The 26968-nt window shown below is 38.6% G+C and overlaps 1 protein-coding gene across 1 annotated transcript in view; it reads left to right on the forward strand.

Annotated features, from left to right (window-relative positions):
* Window positions 1-26968, forward strand: part of UTRN (utrophin) — a 490808-nt gene that overhangs the window by 85017 nt on the left and 378823 nt on the right. The window contains exons 2-6 of the mRNA XM_060283969.2: window positions 5106-5167; window positions 19886-19978; window positions 21222-21299; window positions 21643-21735; window positions 24196-24368. Of these exons, the coding sequence (XP_060139952.1) occupies window positions 5106-5167; window positions 19886-19978; window positions 21222-21299; window positions 21643-21735; window positions 24196-24368 (499 nt within the window). The remainder of the gene's footprint in view (window positions 1-5105; window positions 5168-19885; window positions 19979-21221; window positions 21300-21642; window positions 21736-24195; window positions 24369-26968) is intronic.

The following is a 26968-nucleotide window of genomic DNA, read 5'->3' on the forward strand; positions in this document are numbered from 1 at the left end:
GCTATAAGTGTGAAATACACACTGAATTTCAAAGACAGAAAAAAAGAATGTAAGGTATCAGTAGTTTAAAGTAAATTGAGTATATGTTGAAATGGCAATATTTTGATGTATTGGGTTAAATATTACTAAAATTATTTTTACCTCTTATTTTAAAGTGGCTACGAGAAAATTTAAAATTATCTATATTTCTATTGGACAATGCTGTTTTAGAGAAAAGATTTAGTTAGACTTATAGACAGCATCGGGTAACTAGAATCCTCCCAGCTAATGGCTGAACACAGGGCCTTAAGGGATCTAGCCTCCTAGACTTGCTAGATTTTATTGTTTAATCGATGTGGGGACATGTCTATAAAATATTTTGGCCAATGTAGATGCATTGAATAACACTAAATTCACCAGTGGGAGATTGTTTCTAATCTTCTAATTATGCCAGTTCTCAAGCCTCAGTAAAAGCACATTTCTCACATTCATTAAATTAATTAGCAAAGGCTCTGGTGTTAATGGCGGCACAGATAATTGATGCCTTTTTAGTGGCCACCTCTGGAGTTTAGCCTTTCTAATTAAATTACAGCTCACCATCTCTGGAGTGTTTTCTTGGGTTGGGACAACTATGAGCCCCTAGAGTGGTTTGCACACTGGAATATGTGTGTCCCCTTGTGGCCAGCTTTTCCAGGTTGTTTAAGCAACTTGAGGAGGCATCTTAGGTACCGGCCTTCTGCTTTCCCACCTTTCCTTTCAGGATTCCCCTCCTGCAGTTTACAAGAGAAAGACACACCTCTCACCCTCCCCAAATCTTACTGTGCTGCATTACTTTGAGGCACCAAACAAGGGGGCAGTTTCAAAATGTAAAGCAAAGAACACTTCCGTAAGAATTATTAAAATAGTCAGTGCCGGGGCTTCCCTGGTGGCACAGTGGTTGAGAGTCCACCTGCCAATGCAGAGGACACGGGTTCGTGCCCCAGTCCGGGAAGATCCCACATGATGCGGAGCGGCTGGGCCCGTGAGCCATGGCCGCCGAGCCTGCACGTCCGGAGCCTGTGCTCCGCAATGGGAGAGGCCACAGCAATGAGAGGCCTATGTACCGCAAAAAAAAAAAAAAAAAAAAAAAAAGTCAGTGCCTTACTACATCTGAGGCAAGACTTTGTGTCCCCGTTCCGTCCGACCATCCATTCAACCATCTATCCACCCACCTACCTTAGAATGAGAATTCTAAAGTGAGCTTTTGCCCTGGAGTACATATGAATGTGGTTTTAATTTTTTTTAATTTTTAAAATTTTAATTAATTTATTTATTTGGCTGTACCTTGCTGCTTGCAGGATCATAGTTCCCTGACTAGGGATTGAACCTGGGCCTTGGCAGTGAAAGTGCCGAGCCCTAACCTCCTAACCACTGGACCGCCAGGGAATTCCCTGAACGTGGTTTTTATTTTATTTTAGTTTTTTAAATTGTAGTTTCTTTATTATGGAATATTTAAAATCTGAACTCGGTTTTTAAATAGAAAACTAAAGTCAGACTTCCCGTGTCAGAAATTATGTCTAATTTAGCTGATTAGTTTGACAGTGAGGACTAGTTTTGCCATTTAGGGAATAGAGGAGACATTTTCTATTAATCGAATGATCTAGATTTGCAGCTGCTTAACAATGTGCTGGGAGTTACATCTTTTTTTTTTTTTTTTTTTTTTGCGGTACGCGGGCCTCTCACTGTTGTGGCCTCTCCCGTTGCGGAGCACAGGCTCGGGATGCGCAGGCTCAGCGGCCGTGGCTTATGGGCCCAGCCGTTCCGCGGCATGTGGGATCTTCCCAGACCAGGGCACGAACCCGTGTCCCCTGCATTGGCAGGCAGACTCTCAACCACTGTGCCACCAGGGAAGCCCTGTAGTAGAGTTTTAATGGTGGTATACATGTTCCTGAGACTTGTGTGTTTTCATAGGGGAAACGACTCCTAATTTCCCTGCCACATTTCCAGATTAAGATTTAAATTGACATTTGTTGCTAGGTTCTGCTAAAAGAATTTTTGATGTGCATTTGAGCTGGTGAAGTGAAAAAACAATTTAAACTAGTTTCCTTGAAGATTTTATCAGGCGGTATTGTTGATGTTTCTTGCTTCACTTCTCTTACCCATCACAGAAATAAAATTCCAAGCTGGGCAGCGGCCCTTGGATCTGTGTGAGCTTGTCAGAAGCGTTTTAAGAAGAGCAAAATATTTAGAGGAAGAATTTGGAAAATCAGCCTTAAGGGATTTAACACATTTTTCTTCTCCTAGTTCAGTCCCGTGTTTGTCCCCCTAATAGAGAAAGGTCAGTTATGGGTAAGATTTACTAAGCCGAGAAAGGCTTTGAGAAACGAAATGTTTTTTTTAAAAAATCCAAATCTAAAGAAAACACTTGTTTGGAATCCTGAAAGAATATATTTAGCATGTAAATTACACTTACTTAATGCATATATAAATAATCCAGTTCTATATAAATTTGTGTTGTCTGCTTACACATTTTTATTTTGGAAACATCAAAATAACTAATTGATTTGATAATGGAGAGTTGAACAAATTTGAGACTTGAAATTTGGTATAAATTTCTAGGAGGGCAAAATGATCAATCAGAATAGTGGGATTTAGGATTTTAAGTCCTGCTATCACTTTGCTAGCAAATTTTTACCTCCCTGAAACAGAGACCTGGATCAAGGTTGTTAGCATAATTTTTTGTGGTGTGGAGGGCAGTTCTATACCAGTAAGTGTTCAGATTTGTTACATTTTAAAAATCTCATAATTGAAAAGCTGCAGGCTAATTCCTGTCTTTTACTGAATTCCTGTCTGGTAGAAGATAGGAGGTGTGTGTGTGTGTGTGTGTGTGTGTGTGTGTGTGTGTGTCTGTCTGTCTGTCTGAGAAAAGGGAAATGTGAACTAAAGGCTTATTGAGATATAAATCCCTTTTCCCCCCTTTAACTGTACCAGGCAAATGAATAAAGCAGAGTGTTTATATATTTTGGAGTACTTTTGAAAAGTTTGAATGCAAGACAATTTATCTTTTACAAGCCAACACTTTATTTCATATCATTTACTTAGACTCATATTCAGACTTTGACCCTAAGATAAAGACTATCATAGAAACATTACCTTTTAATTTTTATAAACATCTCTGTATGATGGGAACCTATTTTTAAAATTTGATCTCATTCTATATGTGATACAATTGAAGGTTCTTAGTTATCATTTGCTAAGGTGACAGGTACTCATTTCTTGGTTCACACTATCTCTAGAGAGGAACCCAGTATTAGATATTTTAATATGTTTTTGAAAATAAGAAGGTTAAATGCTTGGAAAAGAGGTTAAGAAAAAATAAAATGCAGAAATGTAGAAAAATGAATATAAAATGTAAAATAAAATTTATTTTTCAAAATTTCCCCCATTTTATGGTAAAACTTACTAAATTGTATGAATTTTACAGAATTAAGAGAATTTAATATTTATGACCTTTATATATATTTTTGTTCATAGCAGAATTATCGGATTTTCCAAGTACTCTGAAGACTGATATTTAATATTAAATTCATATTGGTGGGGCTACTGTAGCACTCTGCAGGTTGATGTGTCTTCCTGCTTTATATACTACGTATAATCTCAGCTCTGTCTCTCTCGGAATTTTCTTAGAGAGCCGTTTTGTTTTTCATCCACTTGCCCCCTTTGTGTCTCAGAGTCAGTCTCCAGTTACCTTTATGGATCTGTAGAAGTGCACTCTTTTCTGACGCTGCTGCTATATTTATTCCAGGAGTGACCTTTTAATTACAAACTCTCCTTCCCGAACAGAGTAAGGCCCAAAGATACCACTAACTTAGTGAAGTAGTGGGTCAACGTCTAATCATGCTATTAGGGATGAGTGAGGAGGTCTGGGTTGAAGGCAGCCCTTTGAAACTGATGCGTTGAGGGCAGAACACACTTGAGCCTTCTCTCTTATTATTTTGCTGTTATCACGTGGGAAGCAGCTTGGCAGTATGCACGGTAGTGGAACAAGCAGCGTGTATATATACAGACAGAACCACAGCTTTCTGCGCCGTTCCAAATATGCCTTACGTAGCTTTCAGAACTACTCAGGGACTGTTAACATGCTGCTTTGTAGGATTTAAGCCAACAATGACTCTGCTAGTTTTAACAGAGAATTGGGGAGCAGTTGAAGAGGATATGATTAGAAGTAACAGAAAGGGTAATATGGGTATTTATCTGCCTTGTTCACATATATACTATAATAATAATTATGATTAGAACAACAACAAAGAGCTCAATGCCAGCTCCTTCCCAAGTGTTTTCCACTTACATCCGCAAATCCCCGCAATGCCCTTGTAAGTGTTACTCATTCCCATTTTACATGGCTTCCTTATACCTAACTAAGTCACTCTGCCCATCTCCAAGAAGTTCAGGATGCTTTAGTTTCGTAAGGTCAGTTTTTATTTGTGTGGCCTGGAAAATGAATTTGTAATCCAGACCAAAGTTGGTCATTTTTTAAAAAAAAAACTACTCTGATTTCTCGGCTTGTAAAACGTGTAGATTGCTTTTATAGATCGTTAAAACTTTGTCCTGTCAGTCTTACTACAGGAAAACGGGTTATGGAATTGGCTATAAACCTTATAGTAGTGTTTGTTTTGGAGGGTGTAGGACTTGTATGAAAAGGAGGGAAGTCATGAGTTTCTTAGTTGCTAAAGGATAGCTTTGATTTTTGTGTTGAATGTTCTACAGCATTTTTATCATGCTGAAACTGCACTTAAACAAAATGCAACAGAAAGTATCGCGTATAATACTTTGAAACTGAAGTCCTGATTCTTTCCTCATGGATGTGGGTTTAATGGCCGGTGGTAATATGCCGAGGTGTGGAGTGAGAAGGCCAGCTTCCTGGGAAGGTGCCCGGGTCTCCCTCTGCTACAGGCATTCGTTAGCAGGCTCCATACATGCTGAACTCGTCAGCCATCCCTTCTTCATTAGCTGTGGATCATTGTGCCTCATGAACTCTACTAATAGACAATTTAAAACTCTCCAGGATGGAGATAATCTTATTTAGCACCCTGAGTAAAGGTACAAGCTCTCATACGTTTCCCTCTCTCTCCTTTTCCCTCCCACAGATGAACACAATGACGTGCAGAAGAAAACTTTTACCAAATGGATAAATGCTCGATTTTCAAAGGTAACAGAGTATTTCAAAAACTTTGATGATTCAGATGTCTCATTCTGGTTGATGGAGTTTGGTTGGAGGTGCAGTGAGTTTTCCCCATGAAATGTTGACCTAACAGAAATCTCCTGAGTGTGCAGATACATTTATTTTTCCTTTATTCTCTCTATAATATGTTTACATGGAAATTCTGGTGTAAACAGTTCATGGTACAAACATTCATGGTGTAAACAGCTCTTTATTTTTACCTACCATTCTCTAGATACCAAGGTGACAGTGTGCTGCTTTGGACTCTGTGAATTCTTGGTACATTTAGGAAATAATATCTCATGGGGGAAATTTCGTGTTAACTTAGCTAAAAAGATGATGATTTCATTTGTGCCTGGTTAAAAGCAAGTTGGTATCATTCAGGTGGCCTTTCTACCTCATGTAGAAATGTTTAGGGATTGTCATACTCATGGTTATGGCTCATAATGCTTATCTGCCCTGTGTTTCTTTTTTTGTGAACTTCCTCACTTATTTCCCCCAAATCTGTTCTATCTCAGCATTTCTAACCCACCTGGAACATAATCAATGTTTTGATCAATATTTTTTTAGGGACAGAGAATCCTGAAGAGAGAAATTGATAGTGCTATTTTTAAACTTGTTCTAATATAGTTATCCACTGGTTATTGGAGTTGGAATTTTGTCCTCTAAATCTGAGACGGGAGGAGAATTTTCAGGTTAATGGATTATAGAACTACACTATAGCAAGATAAAATAAAGAGAGACCCATTTTGGGGCTTTAAATTCAAACATTTCATATTTTTCTATTTGAGAAGGTTGCAAAGGCCAGGAAAATAAACATTGGTATTTCTTTGAGGCAAAATGAGAATGTTTTAGGATTGCTTTGAGTAACAGTGCAGTTTAAAAATTGTTCCACATCCCACTATTTACAATTGGTTATCTGATTGCAATGTATTTTTAGGTTTTGCAAGTTTTTGTTGAGGGCTATTTTATCTTGCTTCTGAGAATGTAAGGAATGTGAAAACTGCCTGACTTTGACAGAGGGTCAAGAAGAAGAATTACTCTCTTAATTGGTGGTTTTATGTGTGGGATTATTCCAAAGCAGACATAGGTGTTTTTTGGTAAATTTTTATTTGTTTTGTTCAAGAGGCACAGGTAACATCTGGGTACTTTAGATTCAACATTATTGAAAACTTTTGAAGTATCTGTCTTCGTGTGACCAGATTATGGGCAACATAATTTTAGGAACTAAAAGGGTCTGGACATGAGATATTTTATCCCAAGGGTTTCATGAGTGCTCAGTTGTGTAAGATTATCCATCCTGACTATTACTGAGGATAATATGGTCATTTTCTAGGTAGAGCAAGTTAAGCAGACCTAGTTTTTAGAGCTTATTTGAGTCATTGGGGAAGAATTACCTTAGAACTGATTTTGAAGACCGATTTGAAAGCTTCATAGTCTTGGTAGACCTACATTTAGGGAACATTTGAAACTAGGTGAATTACTTTTGTTCCTGTTCTGTGAGACAAGAGAGAGGTAGACAGTATGATAGGACACAAAAAGGGGAAAAGTAGGAGAATAGAGATTTTTAGACAATTGAGATTTTAGACAATTGAGAAAGAATAATTGAAAATGTTTAACCTTATCATTATTGCCATGAATTTGGCTCAGACAAGACATTACCTTGACAGCATGTGATAGACTTTTGAACTGGGGCATCGCCCAGCAGATCCATGTCATTTCCAGGTCCACAGCCATTATTGATACATGCAAAGTTAGAACCCTGAACTCAGTGCTGCCCAGGTGCTCCTTCACTCTGAGCTTTAAAAATACCCTCACTGCAGTTATTGTCCTGTGACTTCTTTTCCACCGAACGGTTCTCAGTATCTGTTGACCATTTGGGTCCTGTACCCAACCAAATTCTCTCAAGAAGTATCTCAATATTTGTCACGGGTCATTGATATCTTTAAAAAGACCTGAACACAAAGTCCAGTAGTACTAGAATAGTTTATTTAGTGAACTTGATATTTAAATTTATACATTTATAATGTATATGTTATTTTGTAATATTAAATGAGGTCTTTAAGTCCCATGTAAATTCTTTGCCCCAGGAAGCTTGTAATTATTACCAAGACAATGAAAAGACCAGGTAATGTTATCATTTTTAGTAGGTCCAGTTATGTAAACTGACATGGAAACTAAAAGCTTGTTGTTGTTGTTGTTTTTCAAGAACAATTTTTATTAAGGCCTCTATTAGATTTTTTTTCAAGAACAATTTTTTATTAAGGCCACTGTTAAAAGCTTGTTTTGTTTGGAGAAAAATGTCAAAGTAGAGCTGACCCTGGAAACATTTCCTTTCAGATTACTTCTAGTAAGAAATCAAAGTCTAGAAGGAAATTAGGATGGGTCTAGAACACATTTATCAAAGGAATTAGGACTATTTGGATATATAAAAAAAGGAGAGCTCATAGCAGTCACACTAAACTTCAGCCACTTTTTTTCCTTTCCTCTGGCTGTTTTAATTCCGTAAGTCTGGCTGTTTCCATGCTGGTGATTGGGAAAGGGAATAATAGTTCTAAAACTGGGAGATTTCCATAAACTCCCCACAGACTCTTCCTGAGTTGGGATAAGGTTGTATTTGGGCATGGTGTCAGTAAGTAATCCAGAGGCTAGCAAGAGAAAAAAAAATCCTATTGAGGGGAACAGATTTTATTTCATTTCTTTTTTATCCATGGCCTTTGGTATATTTTGATGGACTTTAAAATATAATTATTAACTGCGTCCGCTTATTCTGTGCAGTATGAGTCCCTCTACAGAGCAATAGTGCCCCTGTGCTGAGAAATCCAAACAGCCCCTGATGGCATCTTCTGCCATTTAGGAATTTGTTTTAAATTCCTCCCCTGGACATCTCCTTGAGGCACCCCACCCCCCACCCCCCTGCCCCCAGCCAAAGTCTCAAGTGCCAAATCTTGTTGATTCTAGAGCCATATACATTCAACATTAACACTGTCCATTTTTCTCCATCTTTTCTGACACCCCCCTTTGCCAAGTCATTATTATCTGAGTTAGGAATAACTGCGAAAGACTTTACAATGAGCAGAAAAATTAGTGGGAGTCCTGTCAGCTCAGCCATCTGGGTTATCTGCTTTCCATCATCTTTGAGGTACTGTACAACTCAGTGAGTTGTAGAAAAAGATAGTAATGCAAATGATTCTTTATCCATAAAAATGCAAAGTAGCTGGAATGCAATTGATTATTTCCCCTTGGATAGACTTGTTTTTGCATCTGTTGTAAATTTATTTCAACTTTCCTTTATTGCATACAAACATGTGTTTTTTGTTTGTTTTTTGTTTTTTTTGGCAGTACGTGGGCCTCTCACTGTTGTGGCCTCTCCCGTTGCGGGGCACAGGCTCCGGACGCGCAGGCTCAGCGGCCATGGCTCACGGGCCCAGCCGCTCTGCAGCATGTGGGATCCTCCCGGACCAGGGCATGAACCCATGTCCCCTGCATTGGCAGGCAGACTGTCAACCACTGTGCTACCAGGGAAGCCCGATGCTCTATATTCTTAAAGTGTTAGCTTTTGAAGCACTTATCATAATTGTCCTTTAAATAATTGCATCTCAAAATATTTGTCTCTCCTTTCCTAGACAGTGGTATGCTCCATGGGTGCAGGGCTTCTGGCATTTAGTAAGCACCCAATGAGTGTTTGTAGGCTTAATAAATAAATGAATGGCAGTGACAGAAACATACATTTAAATACCTAATACTGTATATATCCATAGACCGGTTGGAAGTGGTTGTATTGGAATTAGATGGGAGTAGAGTGTAGAATTGAGTGCAAAATGGCATAAATTGTGTTATTTCATGGAAACGAATGCATCGGGGCTTTTGCTCCATTTATTCACAAAAACAAATCCAGCGATGCAAAGTTTCTGCATTTACCTGGTGTCTTGGAGATGTGCTGGAGAGATTGTTAAATCATCATTTGGATTTAATACATATGATTCTCTTATTTATGGGATAGGATTCTTCGAATAGGTTCCATCTACTAAATTCATGGTGATGAAAAATGAGATTTAAAACCAGCTCAATTCATTTCTCGATAAGGGATTTGGTAAACAGCTTGAGAATACTGAATAATATTTTGATAGCTAAGATAGCATTCACTATAAATATACATTCTTTTTTGCTGCAAGTCCTTGTTACTATGTCACAGAATACACACCACTGTGGAGTCTGGGTATCCTGAGAAGTAACACAGTGTAGAATAACTTATGATTGTTGGGTTTTGAGAAGTTATGAAGAGCTCGGGAGAAAATGATTATCTAAAGGAGATCAGAATTAGGAAATTAAATACTTATTCCTGGATATGCTGCTCATTTATTTGTGACCTTGGGCAAATTACTAGCCGATTTTTTTCAGGTCACTTGATTTTTATTCCTTTAGCTATAAAACACACTTGAGCATAATAGCTTGCCTCATGTTGCTAAGAAATATTGAGGCATTATTGTGAAACATTATAGGAGATTATAATTACTTAGGAATGCTAAATTAAAACTCTATCAGGGACCACCCCCTCCCAAACTTGTGGTAATCCCTGATCCGTTGCTATTCATATATTTTAAACCAGAAGCAGAAAAAAGCATTGGCTCATTAAGCCCACTTTATTCCACTGTCTGGTGGGTAAAGGTTGAGGGTTCTGTTCACTCTGAGTCTAAGAGCCTCATTTGTTAGTGAGCTGTTTTCCCGAGGGAGGCAGTGAAGGCCTCACGGTCCCAGCGTTGGGAAATTTGTTCTGACTTTGAGCCTGCATTTTCTCTGGCTGACTTGCAGAGCTGCTCATCTGTCAGAGCAGAGACGTACACATTGCAGAAGCACTTTTATCAGTTTGCTGAGGTGGTTCTCAAAGGAAGTTTGAAAATAAAGGTTAGGTAGAGAACAGGCCAACTTAAAAATGCTGAACTTCACTTTGGGCAGATTTCTGCTTTTTCTTTTTCGAAGACAAAGATGAGCCAAGTTTTCATTTAGTTACTATTCCACACTTGAACTTTAAATTGATAGGACTTAAGAGGACATCTGTGAAGCATGTTTTACACGTTTCGGCGTGAAGAACGATTCCAGTGTGTTCCATTTGAGACAGTGGGACATTGCTTTCAGTGTCCGGTTGTTTGCAACTTTGTTCACGTGGGAAGTGGTTGGCCACAAAAATAGACGTGGGAAAGGATGTGTAGGTGGGTGCAACAAAAGCAGTCTGTAGATGTTTAGTCCTCTTTTTAGTATCGTGAAGGAGACTGTACAGGCTTCCTTGTGTGATGATAAATAACATCTATAGTAGAGATTTGAGCTGGAGTTACACACTGGGTCTACCATTGATTTATTTTCATGAATATGTGTATGACGACTCAACTCATTGTTTTAGGGGGCCATAAATATTCAAGTGGTTCCTTAAGTTTCAGTTTATGTCTGTTCACCGGTGCCCCTAAAGCAAAGAATAAAATGCATTTCATATTCCTAAACAGCTTCCAGACATGTTTTAGCTATATTATGTAAATATGTTTGGGTTTTTTTTTGCTGTTGTTTGTTTTCATTCAGTTTGATTGTTTTGCTTCCAAACATTATACTTGTAGAGTGACTTTCACCTAGTTACTGTGGTTAAATTAAAGAAACTATACATAAATATTATTTAACATGCTGTGTTTGTACATATTGAGGACTTAATAAATGATTTTGATTGAGCCTATTAGTATTTGTAATCGTTAAAACAAATTTGGAAATTTGGTAGTATATGCTGTGTCTTTGTAATTGATGATCAATTTTGGTATTGATCTGCTGAGAAGAAATTCCTTTTCACCCTTCACCTAGAGAGGGGAGAGCAGAGCCACCTACCTTGTGCTTTTGCATTCAGCCCATGTGACCCCACCATCTCCACCTTCAGAGGTGGGCTCTGATTGGTGCGTGGATGAGTAGGTCTAGGTCACCGTGAGCCAGTGAGTTATAAAGAGAGGATTGTTGAAGAGGTGGTGGTTTTGGGGGAAAGAAGCTCTTTCTGTTAAAGAGGACTAGGAGACCCTAGGACCATTTTCAACTGTACTTTTGCCTTAGGAAGCTTTTAGCTCCAAGGGCTACTGGTAGGCACTCTCCAAGCATGGCTAATCATGAGGGGAGCCAGACTGGGTGGGAAGTGGAGGTATCTGACACTGTTATTTTTATTTTTATAATCTGTTGGGAAAATAAAAAAATCCTCTCACAAAAGATCTTTATGCAACGTAGAATACAGAGAAAACACTTTGTTATTGAATACTCATATCAGATGAGGTGCATGCAGGCAGTTGGTAGAAGACCAGAAAGTCTGGACAGAATTTCACACAAACATACAGTAAAGTAGAATAAAGAACAACGAGAGGGGGCTTCCCTGGTGGCACAGTGGTTGAAAGTCCACCTGCCGATGCAGGGGACACGGGTTCGTGCCCCGGTCCGGGAAGATCCCACATGCCGCGGAGCGGCTGGGCCCGTGAGCTGTGGCTGCTGAGCCTGCGCGTCCGGAGCCTGTGCTCTGCAACGGGAGAGGCCACAATGGTGAGAGGCCCGCGTACCGCAAAAAAAAAAAGAACAAGTGTGTACCTCCTGGAGAGACAAATGGATTGTCCTTGTGCTGGTCTCCTGTCAACCTCCAGAGAGACTTTTGAGTTAATTTTGAGATCTTTGTTATTTTGTTTTGGAAAGTTGGAGATGGGTTTATCTACTTCCTGACCAAAAAATTGGGCCTATTATGTTTTTAAGGAGACACCCTAAGGAGAAAGAAGGGACAAGGCAGCTGCCTCTCCTTTATTAAACAAAGGAAATGTTCTCTCTTCCTTTACATTATCATTATCAATGCCCTAACTAGTGCCACACCCTGGTCCCATGGAAGCCTATCTTTTGAGGAGCTGCATTCTTCAAACATTTCCAGTGCTTTGCCAGTTGTACATATATGGAATGAGCTGTATTGTTTGTTGAGTCGGCCTGCAGACCTTGCCTGATGGACATATGGAGTTGGGGTTTATTCAGCCTGCAGGCCTCGCCTGGTTATTTGCCCATGGAGTGTGCAAGTGGCCCTGCCCCTGGCCGCCAGGCGTGGGAGCCCACACGTGGTTCCTTATCATCCCAGTTTTCTCAGCACTATCTCGGTTACTTTGCTTACCAAAATCAAGGTAAAAATTCTGTTACATGCTGTTTGACTTCTGATTCTCTGAAAGATATTTGATTTAGCTTGTGTCTTATAGTTTTTTGTAATTTCTAAGGTAAATGCACCTTCGTTGCTTTGATTCCATTGTAAGCACTGCATAAATCCCTGCTGTGTAGTTACTATGACACGAGTAGGATTACCTGAGCCATCTGTTTCTCCAGTCTCTCTCTCCCTTTTCTTCTTTTCCCCCCTCTTTCCAAACAAGCTTCTAAGCGGAATCTTGTTCGGTTCTTAAGAACTTGTGCTGAGCACCATGAATTCATAAAGAGAACGGCTGAGAGCCATGCACTTACGAATTCTTTAAGCGACTGTGGCACATTTTGCTGGTTTTCGTTTGTCAAGGTGCTTAACGACCTCCTTGGGCATTTTATTGCACTCATTTTGCTTTTCAGTCGACAGCAATGCTGCTTTCACTCTTTCACCATGGGGCTGAATCATAAAGTAGACATTGAAGATTATGCATTCTTCATTTCATCCATTAAGCTATATGTGTCGTAACTGTGATGAACCTAATTTCATCAGTTTGCTTAATTTTAACTAGAGATACCACTTTTTAAACAATCTATATTTATTTTATATAGTAATACACATTACAAAAATTAGATAATAGAAGAAATCCAAAGAGACTTTTTTTTTTTTTTTTTTTTGCGGTACGCGGGCCTCTCATTGTTGTGGCCTCTCCCGTTGCGGAGCACAGGCTCTGGACGCCCAGGCTCAGCGGCCATGGCTCACAAGCCCAGCCGCTCCGCGGCATGTGGGATCTTCCCGGACCGGGGCACGAACCCATGTCCCGTCCATCAGCAGGCGGACTCTCGACCACTGCGCCACCAGGGAAGCCCCAAAGAGATTTTTTAAAACCACTTGTAATTCCATCATCAAGAGAAAAAGTACATTTCTGTTGTAAAATACTTAAAAGAAATCCATTTACACATAAACATAACCGAAATGACATTGTACCTAGTGCTCACTGATACATTATTGGTTTTTAAGAAAATGAAAAATTACAAGAGCTACATTTTTATTAGTGCTGAGATTTGGGATTCATAAATTAAAGATTCTGGTTTTTAAAATATTAAAAGAAATATTAAATTAAATCATTCACTTCTTTTTGAGTTTTTAAAATAACCAACTCCTTGCAAAAAAAAATCAATCAAAAAAAAAGAGAGACTATAAAACTTACAATATGTTATCACATGCTGGAGCATCATTTTAAAATTGATTGGGGTGTCAGATTGACTTGAGAAGAATGCAAAAACATTATGGTATAAACACTATGTATGTGTATATATATATATGTATGCCATATAAATCCATGTGTATGATACAGAATTAGACACACACACAGACACATACATACCCACACATGCTGTAAACAGTGGGGATATTAACTGAATTGAATAGACTGCCTCAAATCCTGTTTTGAAAATAGGAAGAGTATAAATAAATGACAGAGTAATCAAACAGTGTGAAAGGGCTCAAATTTATTATTTGTAAGGTACCATCATCAGACATGGTAGTGGTGAAAGCATCTAAAAACTGTTATCTTTTCACTCTTCTCCATATTATACACAGTTAATAACTTCATTATTTATAATGGGATTAGGTAAATCACAGGATAGACTCTGTACTATATTTCTTATTTGGTGCAAATTTGGCAGAATCAAGGTAGCTCATAAATCCCTTTTGCTCTGCTCCCCATGCTTGTTGGTACAGATTTTGTTTACTCTGTTTAGATTCTGAGTGCCACGAAGGCACAGACTGCGCTTGTCCTCCCTCACTTGGTTAGTGTCAGCAGGGCACACCACATAAAGGAGGCCGTCTTCTGAACCCAGAATCCAAGCCCCACTTCTACTTCTGGTTTGTTTGTTGTCCCTACAAAGCATTAACATTTCACCCTTTTAAGGACTGCGAACTGCACTTCCTAAATTTTGCTTTCTTATTCAATCTTTCATGGACTTTTTTTTTCCATTACTACTACTACTGCTGCTGAAAAACTTGACCTACGATGGAAATAATTATGATTTGCGAGTATTGAAGAAAGGGGAGAATAATTCAGTATTAGATTATTAGATTAGAGAGAGGGCGGAGAGCAGATCACATGGGATCTCTTATTTGGAGTTTGAATTGTATTTCCCCGTGATGGGAGTCCATTAGGTTAAAGCAGAGACATGACACGATGTGATCTGCACCTTGAAATTAGAGTTATTCTGACTCTTATGCAGAAGTAAAGAGGTTGGTTGGCCTGGTATTGGAGATGTGCATGAGAGTGGGGCCACTAAGGAGTAGTGGTCACCTTCGGAATGTGTTTTCGGAGGTAGAAATGACAGGGTTGGTATGGATTAGACATGAGGAATGAGTGAAAGGAGAAGAATCTGGTGTGACTCCTTTGTTTTTTCGGACTGCGCAAGTATAATGACTCTGCTGGTATTTTGCAATCAATCGTATTCCCTAGTCTGTGGGGGGTGGTGGTGGTGGTGTGTGTCCGTCCTTTCCACAGAGTTTCTCAGTTCCTCAGAGGACTCACTGTTGACTGATCTTGTATTTCCCTGTATGTAGTTACGCCCTATGAGAGAGATTACCAGTCATCCTAGGATCCAGTATGCCTGTAGACAAGATTTGTTGATCCGGCACAGTGTTTTAGGACATTACAAATATCAGGAGATTATACACATAAATTCAGATTTCCAGCTCTTTTGAGAAACCAGAAGTCCTACCAACAGTGGGCTGGGATTCTCAAATGGCCACTGCTGGCTGAAACTGAGCACTGGCTCTTTCAGCCTTTAGGGCTGGCTGATTCACCAGGTCTGATGGACCCATCAGGTTGGCCGCATTCAACTGAACCATCACGTATCCATGACTGTATCTGCAGCCCTTGCCTTCCCTCAGACCCCGGCTTATCCCTCCTGCATTGTGATGACAGTTTGCTTCTGTCCTCTGACATTTTCGATTCAGGAGCTTCAGTGTCTCAGCTGTATTAACGCTGGTCCCTGTTGGAGTCAAAATGGTGTTAGAACTGGTGTTAAGAGAGTTCAAAGAAGTACAGGGGACCAGGGGATGAGAGGAGGCAGCCAAAGCGAGTCACCTGTGACATCTGTCGTTTGGATTCCTATCATGTGGCCTTTGAAATTTTTTTTTAAGGTTAAATGCGACGCAAGGCTTATCTGTCTTCCAAGTTCAAGATTATTCATTTGTACTATTTTGTGTTTATTGGAAAATTGTGGAAACCCTTGCTTGTAAATGGGGAGGGTGACCTGAACTTGGTGTTTCTGCAGGGCCAGGCACAAAGGAGGTATTCACCAAATATTTGTCCAGTTGAATTATTAAACTGTATTCTGTCCGTCAGAGAAGTTTCTGCAAATAAGTCTTCACAAAGAATCAAAAATCTAAATAAGACTTTAACCGTCAGGCTGAATCAGGTCTTATTTTTATTAAACGATGACTTCTGACATTTCCCAACTGTTTCCCAGGGTGGATCCTATGTTTAGAGCCTGTGATTCAGAAGTACCAGAGATGCTTTAAAGCCATAAGCTTGGAAAAAAACTTCATTCTGAGTTCATTTAAATGTGGTATATATCTTGCTGCCCTCTTTGGGAAGTCATTAAATATACCTCCTCTGCCACACCACTGATTAACTGTTTCCTTCCCTATATGTCATGACCCTGTGACCTCATAATTTTAGTAGCAGTTTAGTGTGGACTTTGAGAACCTGGATTTGGAGTCAGATCTTGTGGTATCACATCCTAGTTCTGCCTCTCGCTCGTCATGTCACCTCTGTGTCTCAGTTTTCTTACCTTAAAGTTCTATCATAAAGAAACAAAGAATGCATCTAAATCTCTTAGAGCATATCTGATACATAGTAAGTCATGCTATTATTATGTCTAGGGACATTTCATGTTTCCGTTGTCTGTTTTTGTATGGCCCACGAGCTAAGAATGGTTTTCACATTTTTAGGTGGTTGCAAAAAGTCAAAAGAAGAAGAATATTTCATGACATGTGGACATTATATGAAATTCAGATTTCCACGTCTACAAATCATGTTTTGTTGGAACACAGTCACCATTCCCGTCGGCTCATCCGTTTATACATTGTCTGGGCTGCTTTCACATCTTGACAATAGGGTTGAGAAGTTTCGATAGAGACCACCTGGCCAGCAAAGCCTAAACTAAGTACTATCTGGAACTTTACGAAAGACATTTTCTGACCTCCGTTGTAAGGCACAAAGCACTGAATCACCATACTTATAGGTGTTACTCTCCTAGGTGGTAGGTGGAACGGGCTCTTTGGTATAGTTTGGTTCTTTCCATCTGCCTATGGGACGTTCCTAAATTGCATTTGTCAGGAATAGGTAGTATTTTGTAGTGATTGGCTATGTGTGTGGCGAGTGTGGGTGTGTGTTTTATATGTAAGTTTTGAACCACAGTTTTGGATTTGTAAGAGCCCTGGTACCTTCCTTCATTGTCCAGTGAAGAGATCCATGGGCTGTATATTCCCTCCTGCAGGTGTACGTGGCTCTTCTGAAGGTACCAGATGGGAGTACACGCCAACCATGCCATCACTGGGGGTGGGGTGGCGGAGTGTTAGGAGAATAGGCACACAGCACAAAACTTATTTCTTACTGATCGCCATCAATATTTATCTGAAATTTGGAAAAAGAATAAAGAAATTGCATTGCTGTTACTGTCTTTTTTTTTTTTTTTTTTAAAGAATATAAAGGCATTGGTTTCCCTAGTATAAGTGATTGACTTCTAGAAGGACAGAACTGTGTCTCAGTTACCTTTGTTTCAAGAGAATGCTTCACAAGGAGTCTTTCTCAAGATTTGTTCCTCAATAAACAAATGAATGACCCGGACAAGAGAGAGGAAAAGAGTGTCTCATGTGGAAAAATTAATGCTGCCTCTTAAATGAACGCCTCCCACTTTACCACTGAGCAGCAGTGGAGCCTAGGGAAGAATCCATTGGGTTTACTGTTGAGTTATGTTGGTCTCACAGGGCATGCCTAAAGCACAGGTGTGCTCTTGTATCATCATGTTCATTAGTTTCGAATGGGATATATCCCTCCAGGTCATCATATTAGTGAATTCGGGACTTGGAAGAACTTTCTCTATGAAGTGACGCTTACATGTACTCAGGTTCAGAATCTGCTTTTACGTTCCTGCCTAAGATGAAGTGCTTATTTGTTTTACCCATTCTTTCATCTACTGTTGAAATTTTATGGCACTTTTATGACAGTAGGAAACATTACTACTGTAATGATATGATAATGTACTGAGTGATAATATCAGCCATTTACTGAACATCTGTCATCTTAGTGTTTAACAGATGAGCCAATAGATGTAGAAAGGCCACTTTTCTAAAGTTACACGGCTGGTAGGAGGCTTGTCTACAATGAGGTCATCAGTGGGCGTTCATAACTATTTGTAAGATGGACTAATATTTATATTTACTTTATTTTAGTCTATGCTGATTTGTGTTACTTTGTTTCTTTTTTGGAAAACGGATACTGTAGTGGATTTGAGAAGGGTTAAATGCTGCCCAGACATTATTTAGCTGCCCTTGTCATCAGTAATTCCTAAGGTCCTTTCTGTGCCTAGATATCCCTATTTGTTTCTCCCATGAACTTTACCTATGTTGTTGTCTCTTTGCTCTGAGATCAGAGTTGTTCACGTCTTCCTGAAAGGGAATCTGGGTATTTGGTGGCTAGTTTGCTGAAGTGTACTTGGGTGGGTTTTGAGAGGAGGAAGGTAAGAGGTAGCAGATGACCAGGGCTACTTCTGCCCTTTGCTTTTACTGAGAGCAGGTAGGAAATCTTTAATGTGCAAAAAACTTGCCTGCTCTGCCTCTTGAAGTATTGCCTGTGGATCTGGTCTCCTGCATCACTCAAATCTGTTTATCATTGTGATCGATGGAGATAATCCATGTATCTCTGACATCGTCACTGCTCACATAATGGCAGCTGGAAATAGAAAAGCAGCTTTGTTTCAGATATAAATAAGTCATAGTTTATTCTTTACTGATTCTAAGGTGAAGACTTTACCATACTTCCTCTCATTTAGAGTATATGAACTATGGAAAAGCCACATGATAGAAATCACTAGTTTACTATACATTACACATAATTTAAAATGTAAGAAATCAGGAAGAGAGGAAAAAAGGGAAAATGCCAAGTTTTAGGAAACTTTAGGATGGCTTCCTTCCTCCCTCTCACCCATTTCAAGCTCAGAGTAAAATTTGGTTTCGTGTGACTTTATATATATGCTTTAAAGTGAAGAATAAAGAATATACAATAATTATTGGTTATAAAATATCTTTATTATTGACAGGAAGTAAAACTGTTAATTTCTGGGCATTTCATACTAGAAGGGAATAATCTGATTCAACATAATCGTACAACATTTATTACACTGTGCTTTATAGCTATCTGGACATTTTCACATAATATTCTTTATTTGATCTTTACAATACCTGTGATTTAGAAAAAGGTAAACAGTAGTAAGTAGCTGATTTAGGTTCACCAGTTAGTTAACGGTCAGACAGATTAAAACTGAGGCGTCCTGATTTTCTGTGCAGTAATTGTCCTTTGCATACAACCATGATATCACACACAGACAGGCAAGGTCTACCTGTGAATGGGGTAGGATTTTCTGGCATGGATGCTAGAATATGTTTATCAGGGGAAGTTGATGCTGTTTATTAGTCAGAAGCAAGAGTTTAGAAATTCTATAGGTTTTGTCATTCAAAATACAGCATGGATACTGGATTTAGACACACAGCCAAAAGTGTCCTAATCATTCAGAAATTGGGACCTAGAAATACAGACCTAGTGCCTGAGAGCTGAAATTGAAGTGGAGAGCTGAAATTGATGATGACGTGACCTGCTTCCATAATGGAAATACCAAAAGCCATGCTTATCCTGTGAATGTAAAGTGCAGAGCTGGAATAAGAATCTGCACACTTTTCTTTGGCCTCTGGAGGCCTCTTTGGCCTCCAGGTGCTGTATGCTCATGTATATTTTTAACACATCTTCTCTCTCAGGAATACAATAGACCCTCGAACAACACGGGGGATTAGGGGTGCTGACTCTGTAGAACTGAAAATCTATGAATAATTTAGTCAGCTCCCTCCTATCCCAGTTCCACCTCAGCGGTTTCAACCAACCATGGATCATGTAATACCCTAGTGTTTACTACTGAAAAAAAATCCATCTGTAAGTGGACCTGCACAATTCAAACCCATGTTGTTCAAGGGTCAACTGTACATACAAGGCATATTGACATTAATCACAGTTTTATTTGCTCCCTTTCTAAGAAATAATGCAATTTATCTATTTCAGCTCAAAACATTTGTTATAGATTTCAAAGTTCTTTGTACTTCTTTCCATACAAGGCAAACTTGTATAGTCTGCTGATCACCCAGACTTTTAGCTGGAAGAAATGAAACTATTCATTTATTTTCCACTTACGTATGAAATTTCTGCTGCTGAAATTGTACTTTTTCTTCTATAGAGTGGAAAACCACCCATCAGTGATATGTTCACAGACCTCAAAGATGGAAGGAAGCTACTGGATCTTCTAGAAGGCCTCACAGGAACCTCACTGGTGAGGGATGCCATGTTCAAGAACCAGGCTAACGGCATATCTCTCATCATTACTGATACTTGAAGACCCTCTTGGGGGTCCTTACAATGTGAAGGCTGAAATAGGAACGTTAAAAAGGGGTTTAAATGAATTTTTTGATTGAGTGATATTTAGGCTTTATTGAGGGCTCTATTTTTATCAGAAAAATACTTTATGTGTTTATTGCTCTCAGACAGTAGAGAATTACAAAGAAGAGCGGATATGTAAAGAGGGCATAATGTTTTGAAGAGTAGAAAGTAGAGACAAATACATTTAAATGTTATTTAACAAATAGTAAAAAAAAAAGTTACGAAAACTGATGGCATTTATTTTTATTCAGATTTTCAGTATTATCTTCATGTTTGTTCCGTCATCAAATCCAACTCTATTGCTTTATGTGTGAGGTACCCAATACTCACACAGAAATAACTCTGCCAATGAAGACGATGTATTTTATGGGTACAACCTTTAACACAAGAGGTAGAATGACTATAAAAGGTATAGAGAGATGCACTCCTGAAGATGAATTTCTTTCTTGCCGAAGTGTGCCGTGTTACAGTCTACCTTTTGCCTTCCAGATGGTGGGTAGGCACCTACTGGAGAGATTGATCCCTTTGTCAGATAAGATTCCCTGGCCAATGAGGCAGAAAGAAGCCTCCCAGATCACCTTTCCCTGGGTGGCAATTCCAGTCTTCCCAGTGGGCCCTTGTAATCCTACCTGGAACCTGGGATAGCACCTCTGAATCCTCTCTGCTCTGTCTACACTAGTGCAGGGTGGAGGGGACATATCTTCTAAATCTTTCTTCATTCTGCCCAACTAAGATAGAAGAAGCTTTGTCCCTGGTGGAGCATTGGTTCCCAAACTTGTTTGCGTCTTAGAATCACCAGGGAAATCTTTTATAAATTCCAAACCCAGACTATACTCCAGACTCATTAAGTCACAGTCCTTGTTGAACACAGGCACTGGTATTCTTGGAAGCTCCCTAGGAGATTCCAGTGTTCAGGCAAGCTAAGGAACTACTATCTTAAGGTGCTGTTAGTGGGAGAATTTGCATTCTGTCAACACCAGCCTTCATGGTGGCTTGAGAATCAACCCAGCCAGAGCTCCTGGTACAGAGGGGCTCTTGTGTGCTGAGCTGCTGTTCCACGTGCATCTCAATGTCAGTGTTTGACAGCAACATGGAGGGACTCTCTGTCTCATTCGATTTTGTGTTCTGTTTTCCAGCCGAAGGAACGTGGCTCCACAAGGTTACACGCTTTAAATAATGTTAACAGAGTGCTGCAGGTTTTACATCAGAACAATGTAAGTTTGTAATATGACGTTGGGGGGTCCTTTGATGCCATCGGGATGATTTATTTTGAAACCAACCACCTGCTCTGGACATTGGCATCAACTGATTTTTAGAAATATTTTTCTTACGAGACGTATGGAACCTGTTCTATGAGTGAAGCAGTAGTTGTGCTTTTTGTGATTACTTTATTGATCTATTGTATAAGTAATATATTTTTGAGATTTAGGTTCACCTGATTCTCTAAAGTGAAATTTTTCTTGTCATTTACTTATATTGCTGTCCAAACGAGCTAAAACAAAAACCTGGGTTTCCATAGAAAAATTGTCTTAAAAGTTATTTTTTTCCTTTTACTAGGTGGATTTAGTGAATATAGGAGGAACGGACATTGTAGATGGAAATCACAAACTGACTTTAGGATTACTTTGGAGCATCATTTTGCACTGGCAGGTGGGAAAATTTTCAATCACTTCTTAATAGGAATTAGAAATGTATCATTTGTGTGTTAGTTTCTTAGAGCTGCCACAGAGTACCACAAACTGAGTGGCTTCAACAATAGAAATTTATTTGCTAACAATTTTGGAGGCTGGAAATCTGAGATCGAGGTGTCAGCAAGGTTGGTTTCTTCTCCTTTGTTTGTAGATGGCTGCCTTCTTCCTGTGTCCTCACGTGGTCTTGTGTGTGTGTGTGTGTGTGTGTGTGTGTGTTTGTGTCCTAATCTCCTTTGCTTATTCCAAGACACCAGTCATATTGGATTAGGGCCAACCCATATGATCTCATTTTACCTAAACTACTTCTTTAAGGACCCTATTTCTAAATATATTCATATTATGAGGTGCTGGGGGTTAGCACTTCAACCTATGAATTTGGGGAGGGGACACAATTCAACTTATAATAATTTGGAGTGAAAGAGCCTGACAAACTGCTCTATTTTCCTGGCATAGAAAAAAAAAGTATGTTTTTAAAACATTAGATTTAAAAAATATCATACTTATAAAAAAATTGTAAAAATATCCCGAAGAATTCCTGGATACCTTTCCCTCAGATTCTCCAAATGTTAACAGCTGTCTGTATTTCTGTGTTTTCTCTCCCCCTCTGTTCTCTTTGACTAAATAGATCTGTGAGTATTTTGTAAAAACAAATCATTTTTCTAAAAACAAGGAGTTCTCTTACATAACTACAATATTATTATTATGTTAATATAATACAAAATGTTTAATACATAATATTAATATTTACAATGCTAGTATTAATTATTATACATATGGTAATTATTATATCATGTACTAGCAATTAGCATGTAATTATTAAAATCAGGAAAATAATATTGAAACAACACAGTTATGTAATCTATAGCTCTTATGGAGATTTTGTCAATTGCCCCAATAATATCCTTTACAGAAAAAGAAAATACAAGATCATTTATTACATTCATTTGTCCTGTTTTTTTAGTCATCTTTTAATCTGGCATAATTTCTGAGTCTGTCTTTGTATTTCATGATATTGTCATTTTTGAATAGTACTGAATAGTTATTTTGTAGAATGTTCTTCCATGTGGATTTGGCTAATATTTTCTCATGATTGGATTCAGGTTATTCATTTTTGGGAGGAATGTCAGAAAAATGATGTTGAGTTTTTCTTTTTTTAAAAACATATTTATTTGGTTGCTCTGGGTCTTGGTTGCAGCAGGTGTGCTCCTTAGTTACGGCTCAAGGGCTCCTCCGTTGTGGCATGCAAACTCTTAGTGTGTCATGCAGGTGGGATTTAGTTCCCTGGCCAGGGATGGAACCCGGGCCCCCTGCATTGGGAGTGCGGAATCTTAACCACTGTGCCACCAGGGAAGTCCCAATATTGAGTTTTTCTTAATACACCACATCAGGAAGCATATGCTGTCCATTAGTTTTTTTCTGGCAGTATTAACTCTCATCATTTGGGTGGGGTGGAACCTGCAGGTGTCCCCACTGTAATGTGACTGCCCTTTGTTATTAAAAAGTATCTTGTGGAGATATACTTTGAGACTGTATAAATATTCAGCTACTTATTAAACTTTTATCTGTTAATTTTAAGATCCATTCTTAGTTCTTACCTGATCAGTTATTAATATAATGCGTGGCAAAGTGATTTTCTAATTTCATCATTTCTTCTACATTTGTTAATTGTCTTTCCACTTATGAGGAAGAGCTTTTCCTTGTCTCTTGTTTCTCTGTATCTATCTATCTATTCTATCTATCTATCTATCTATCTATCTATCTATCTATCTATCCACTCATTTATATATCTGTGTGGATTTTTACTTATTTTATGGATTTTTACTTATTTAATAGGTTCTGATCTTTCACTATTGTTAATTATTTCTCAAGCCCCCTTAAGTTGGCTCTTGTGGGGTTTTTTTTGATATGTCCACATCATTCTTTGAACACTTCCTTAAAATATATGTACTGATTTAGAATAATAATATAAAATATTAGTTCTAGATTATAATTGTTATTGCCATCAGGAAATGCACTTCATTCTTGGATTTTATAGTCAGCCAAAAGTTCTTACCTTCTTCCACATTTGTGTAGAAAATAAAAATTGCATTTTCTTCCTATTAAAAGATGTTTAAAGTATAGTTTTAAAATATTACTTTTTGTGGCTATGAAAGTAATGTTCACTGTAGCCAAGTGTAATATAAGTATTGCTAAGATATAGAAAATGCCATAATATATAAAGGTGAGGTTAAAATCACCTCTAAATTGAAATCATTACTGTTAAAATGTGTTTATCCTTCCAGCGTTTAAAGGAAAGTTTTGAAATAAAATGAATACCAGTGGCCTGATCCAATGGTTCATGAATATAATATTCCTTATTCAAGGACTGGATTCCAATGACTACTTGAGGTTATTGGCAGCCATGGTTTCTTTTGAACAGGTGAAAGATGTCATGAAGGATATCATGTCAGACCTGCAGCAGACCAACAGTGAGAAGATCCTGCTGAGCTGGGTGCGCCAGTCCACCAGGCCGTACAGCCAGGTCAACGTCCTCAACTTCACCACCAGCTGGACAGATGGGCTTGCCTTCAATGCCGTGCTCCACCGACATAAGTGAGATGTGACTCTTCTTGGATGTGCAGATTTGTACAGATTTGTACCTCCTCTCTGTCCCTCCCTTACTTACTACTCCCTAAAGGCCCTTCCCACTATCGCCTCTCTCCTCTGTACATGCTCTAAGAAAACATAAAGAATAGAAATATCATGGAAAAAAAACTACCCATCACATCTTTGTTTCCATAGGACTTAAATGCCACAGTGCAGTGTCCATGGTTTCTTCTACATATTTGTAAGTTAAAAAATGTAAAATAATTCACATAGTTCAATGTGAACTAACTCATTCAGCACTAACCAGTAATGTACACAAAGAATTGTGACAGTTTTCAGCCTCCTACTTTAGTTTTATAGGAAAACTCTATAAAACTCCCAATTAAAAATAGATCAATGATTCTTTTTATGAAACTTCTGAACAGATTCTAATTATATAATAAAATACCAAAGGACCAAAAAGAGCCACTACTCTTCTGAAGAAGAGACAGGCTGAAGTACTTCATAAACAGAAACCAAAACTAATTATGAAGCTATATTAATTGAGACTATATAGTACTATAAAGAAAACACTAATATAATAATAGGCTGAAGCATATGACATTGCCAATATTTGACTGTTTTTGATATAAATGGCAGTTTCATATAGTTCAACCTATGGGATAAAGAGCTCAGAAATAGCTCCATCCTGATCTACAACTGAGCCGATGTTGCAGATTAATAGATGGTTGGAACAAATGGAAATGAGTGAATTGGATCCCTGCCTCACCATACCCTGAATAAACTCCAGATGCATCAAAGGTTTAAATGTGAAAGGCAAAATTTGTTATGTGTTTTATTCTTCTTGTAAATTATTTATTGTCTCAAGTTTTATTTCCTATATGTTCTTTGCTGATATATGAAAATGCAGTTGACTTTTCTACATCTTATATCTGGAAACTTGTTAAATTCTTATCGAAATTTGTTACTGAAAGTTTTTTTTTTTTTTGATAGATGACCATGAATTATAATAGTTTTTTTCCTCCCCTTCCCTCCCCTCCCCTCCCTTTCCCTCCTCTCCTCTCCCCTTTCCCCTTCATTTGTGCCTTGTCCTTCAATACAATATCAGTTTGCATTGGTGGTAGTGAGCAGAATGTTTTGTTCTTGGTAAAAAAGGGAGTGGTTTTAACGTTTTACCATAAGACTGCTATTTGCTTTAGCTTTTTTTTTCATATACCTTTTATCTGGTTAAAAAAAACCCCCACACACCCCATCTTCTTCTACTTCTCCTTTATCAGTTTAAGCAGGTTGCCCACTGTTTCTAGTCAGTTAAGAGACACTATCATAAAACTTGAATTTTTTTTTTTTTTTTGCGGTACGCGGGCCTCTCACTGCTGCGGCCTCTCCTGTTGCAGAGCACAGGCTCTGGACGCGCAGGCTCAGTGGCCATGGCTCACGGGCCTAGCCGCTCCGCGGCATGTGGTATCTTCCCGGACCAGGGCACGAACCCGTATCCCCTGCATCGGCAGGCGGACTCTCAACCACTGTGCCACCAGGGAAGCCCGAAAACTTGAATTTTAGCTTAAACATTTTTCCATCTGTTACTTAATTGATTTAACAAGTGTGTGTGGCGTGCCTTCTATGTGCTGAACACAGGATGTAGAGCAGAGAACAAAACAAGCAAAATTCCCAGTCCTCCTTCTTGGAATTAATGTTCATATAGAGGGAGGCAGACAGTTTTTTAAAAATGAAAATGTTAGTTGTGTAGCATATAGAAATGGTAAATATTGCTGAAGAAAAATATGTCAGGCAAGAGGGGAGGAGGTACCTGGCATGTGGGAGGCCACTGGGTGCAGTGGTGTGAATAAGGGGAATAATAAGAGGTGGAGTCAGAGAGGGAACTGGGCGGGTGGGGACGAGAGAGGCAAATCCCAGAAGTGTAGGTGGGTCCAAGATGCAAGAGCAGATAGAGCGCAGAGAAAATGATCAACTTTTGAGTAAGTCAGAGCAACAATAATGTCCAGTTTGTGGGATTAAATGAAAATCAAGATAGAAATGAAATACTAGACAGTAGCTATATGGAGAGGGGTGGACGGAAATTCTCTCAGGGTCTTTTCTTTAGGAGTGTCCTGTGAAGAGATTAGAGCTGGATTTTCTATTCTGCTAAAGTTGGTCTTTAATTGGAGAATTTAGTCCATTAACATTATTGCGATAATTGATGTATTTAAGTTCATTCTTACCGCTTGTTTTGAGCTTTTCATTTTTCTTACTTTTTTCTGTATCTTCTTTTCTTTCTTGTTTTATACTGGTAGGTTCTTCTTCCCTTTTTTTCCTTTCACTATTTGGGAAATATACCATTTCTAGTCTTTCAGTGGCTACTCCAGAATTTTAACAGGCATGTTTAACCAATACAAAAACCTTAGAATGTCTTACCTGCTGTTTTCATATTTATAGATTACCTTAAAATATTATATATTTGACAAGACTTTGGGATATAAAAGATAAACTTTTAAATTTATATTCACAAATTAAAAAAATCTAAAACTGAAATGTATTCGATTATAACAATAACAGCTTTGTTTCCACATATTTCATCTTCACTGAATTTTATTTGCATCCTGATTTCA

The sequence above is a fragment of the Globicephala melas genome, chromosome 14 (genome assembly GCF_963455315.2).
Source record: "Globicephala melas chromosome 14, mGloMel1.2, whole genome shotgun sequence".
Taxonomy (NCBI): Eukaryota; Metazoa; Chordata; class Mammalia; order Artiodactyla; family Delphinidae; genus Globicephala; species Globicephala melas.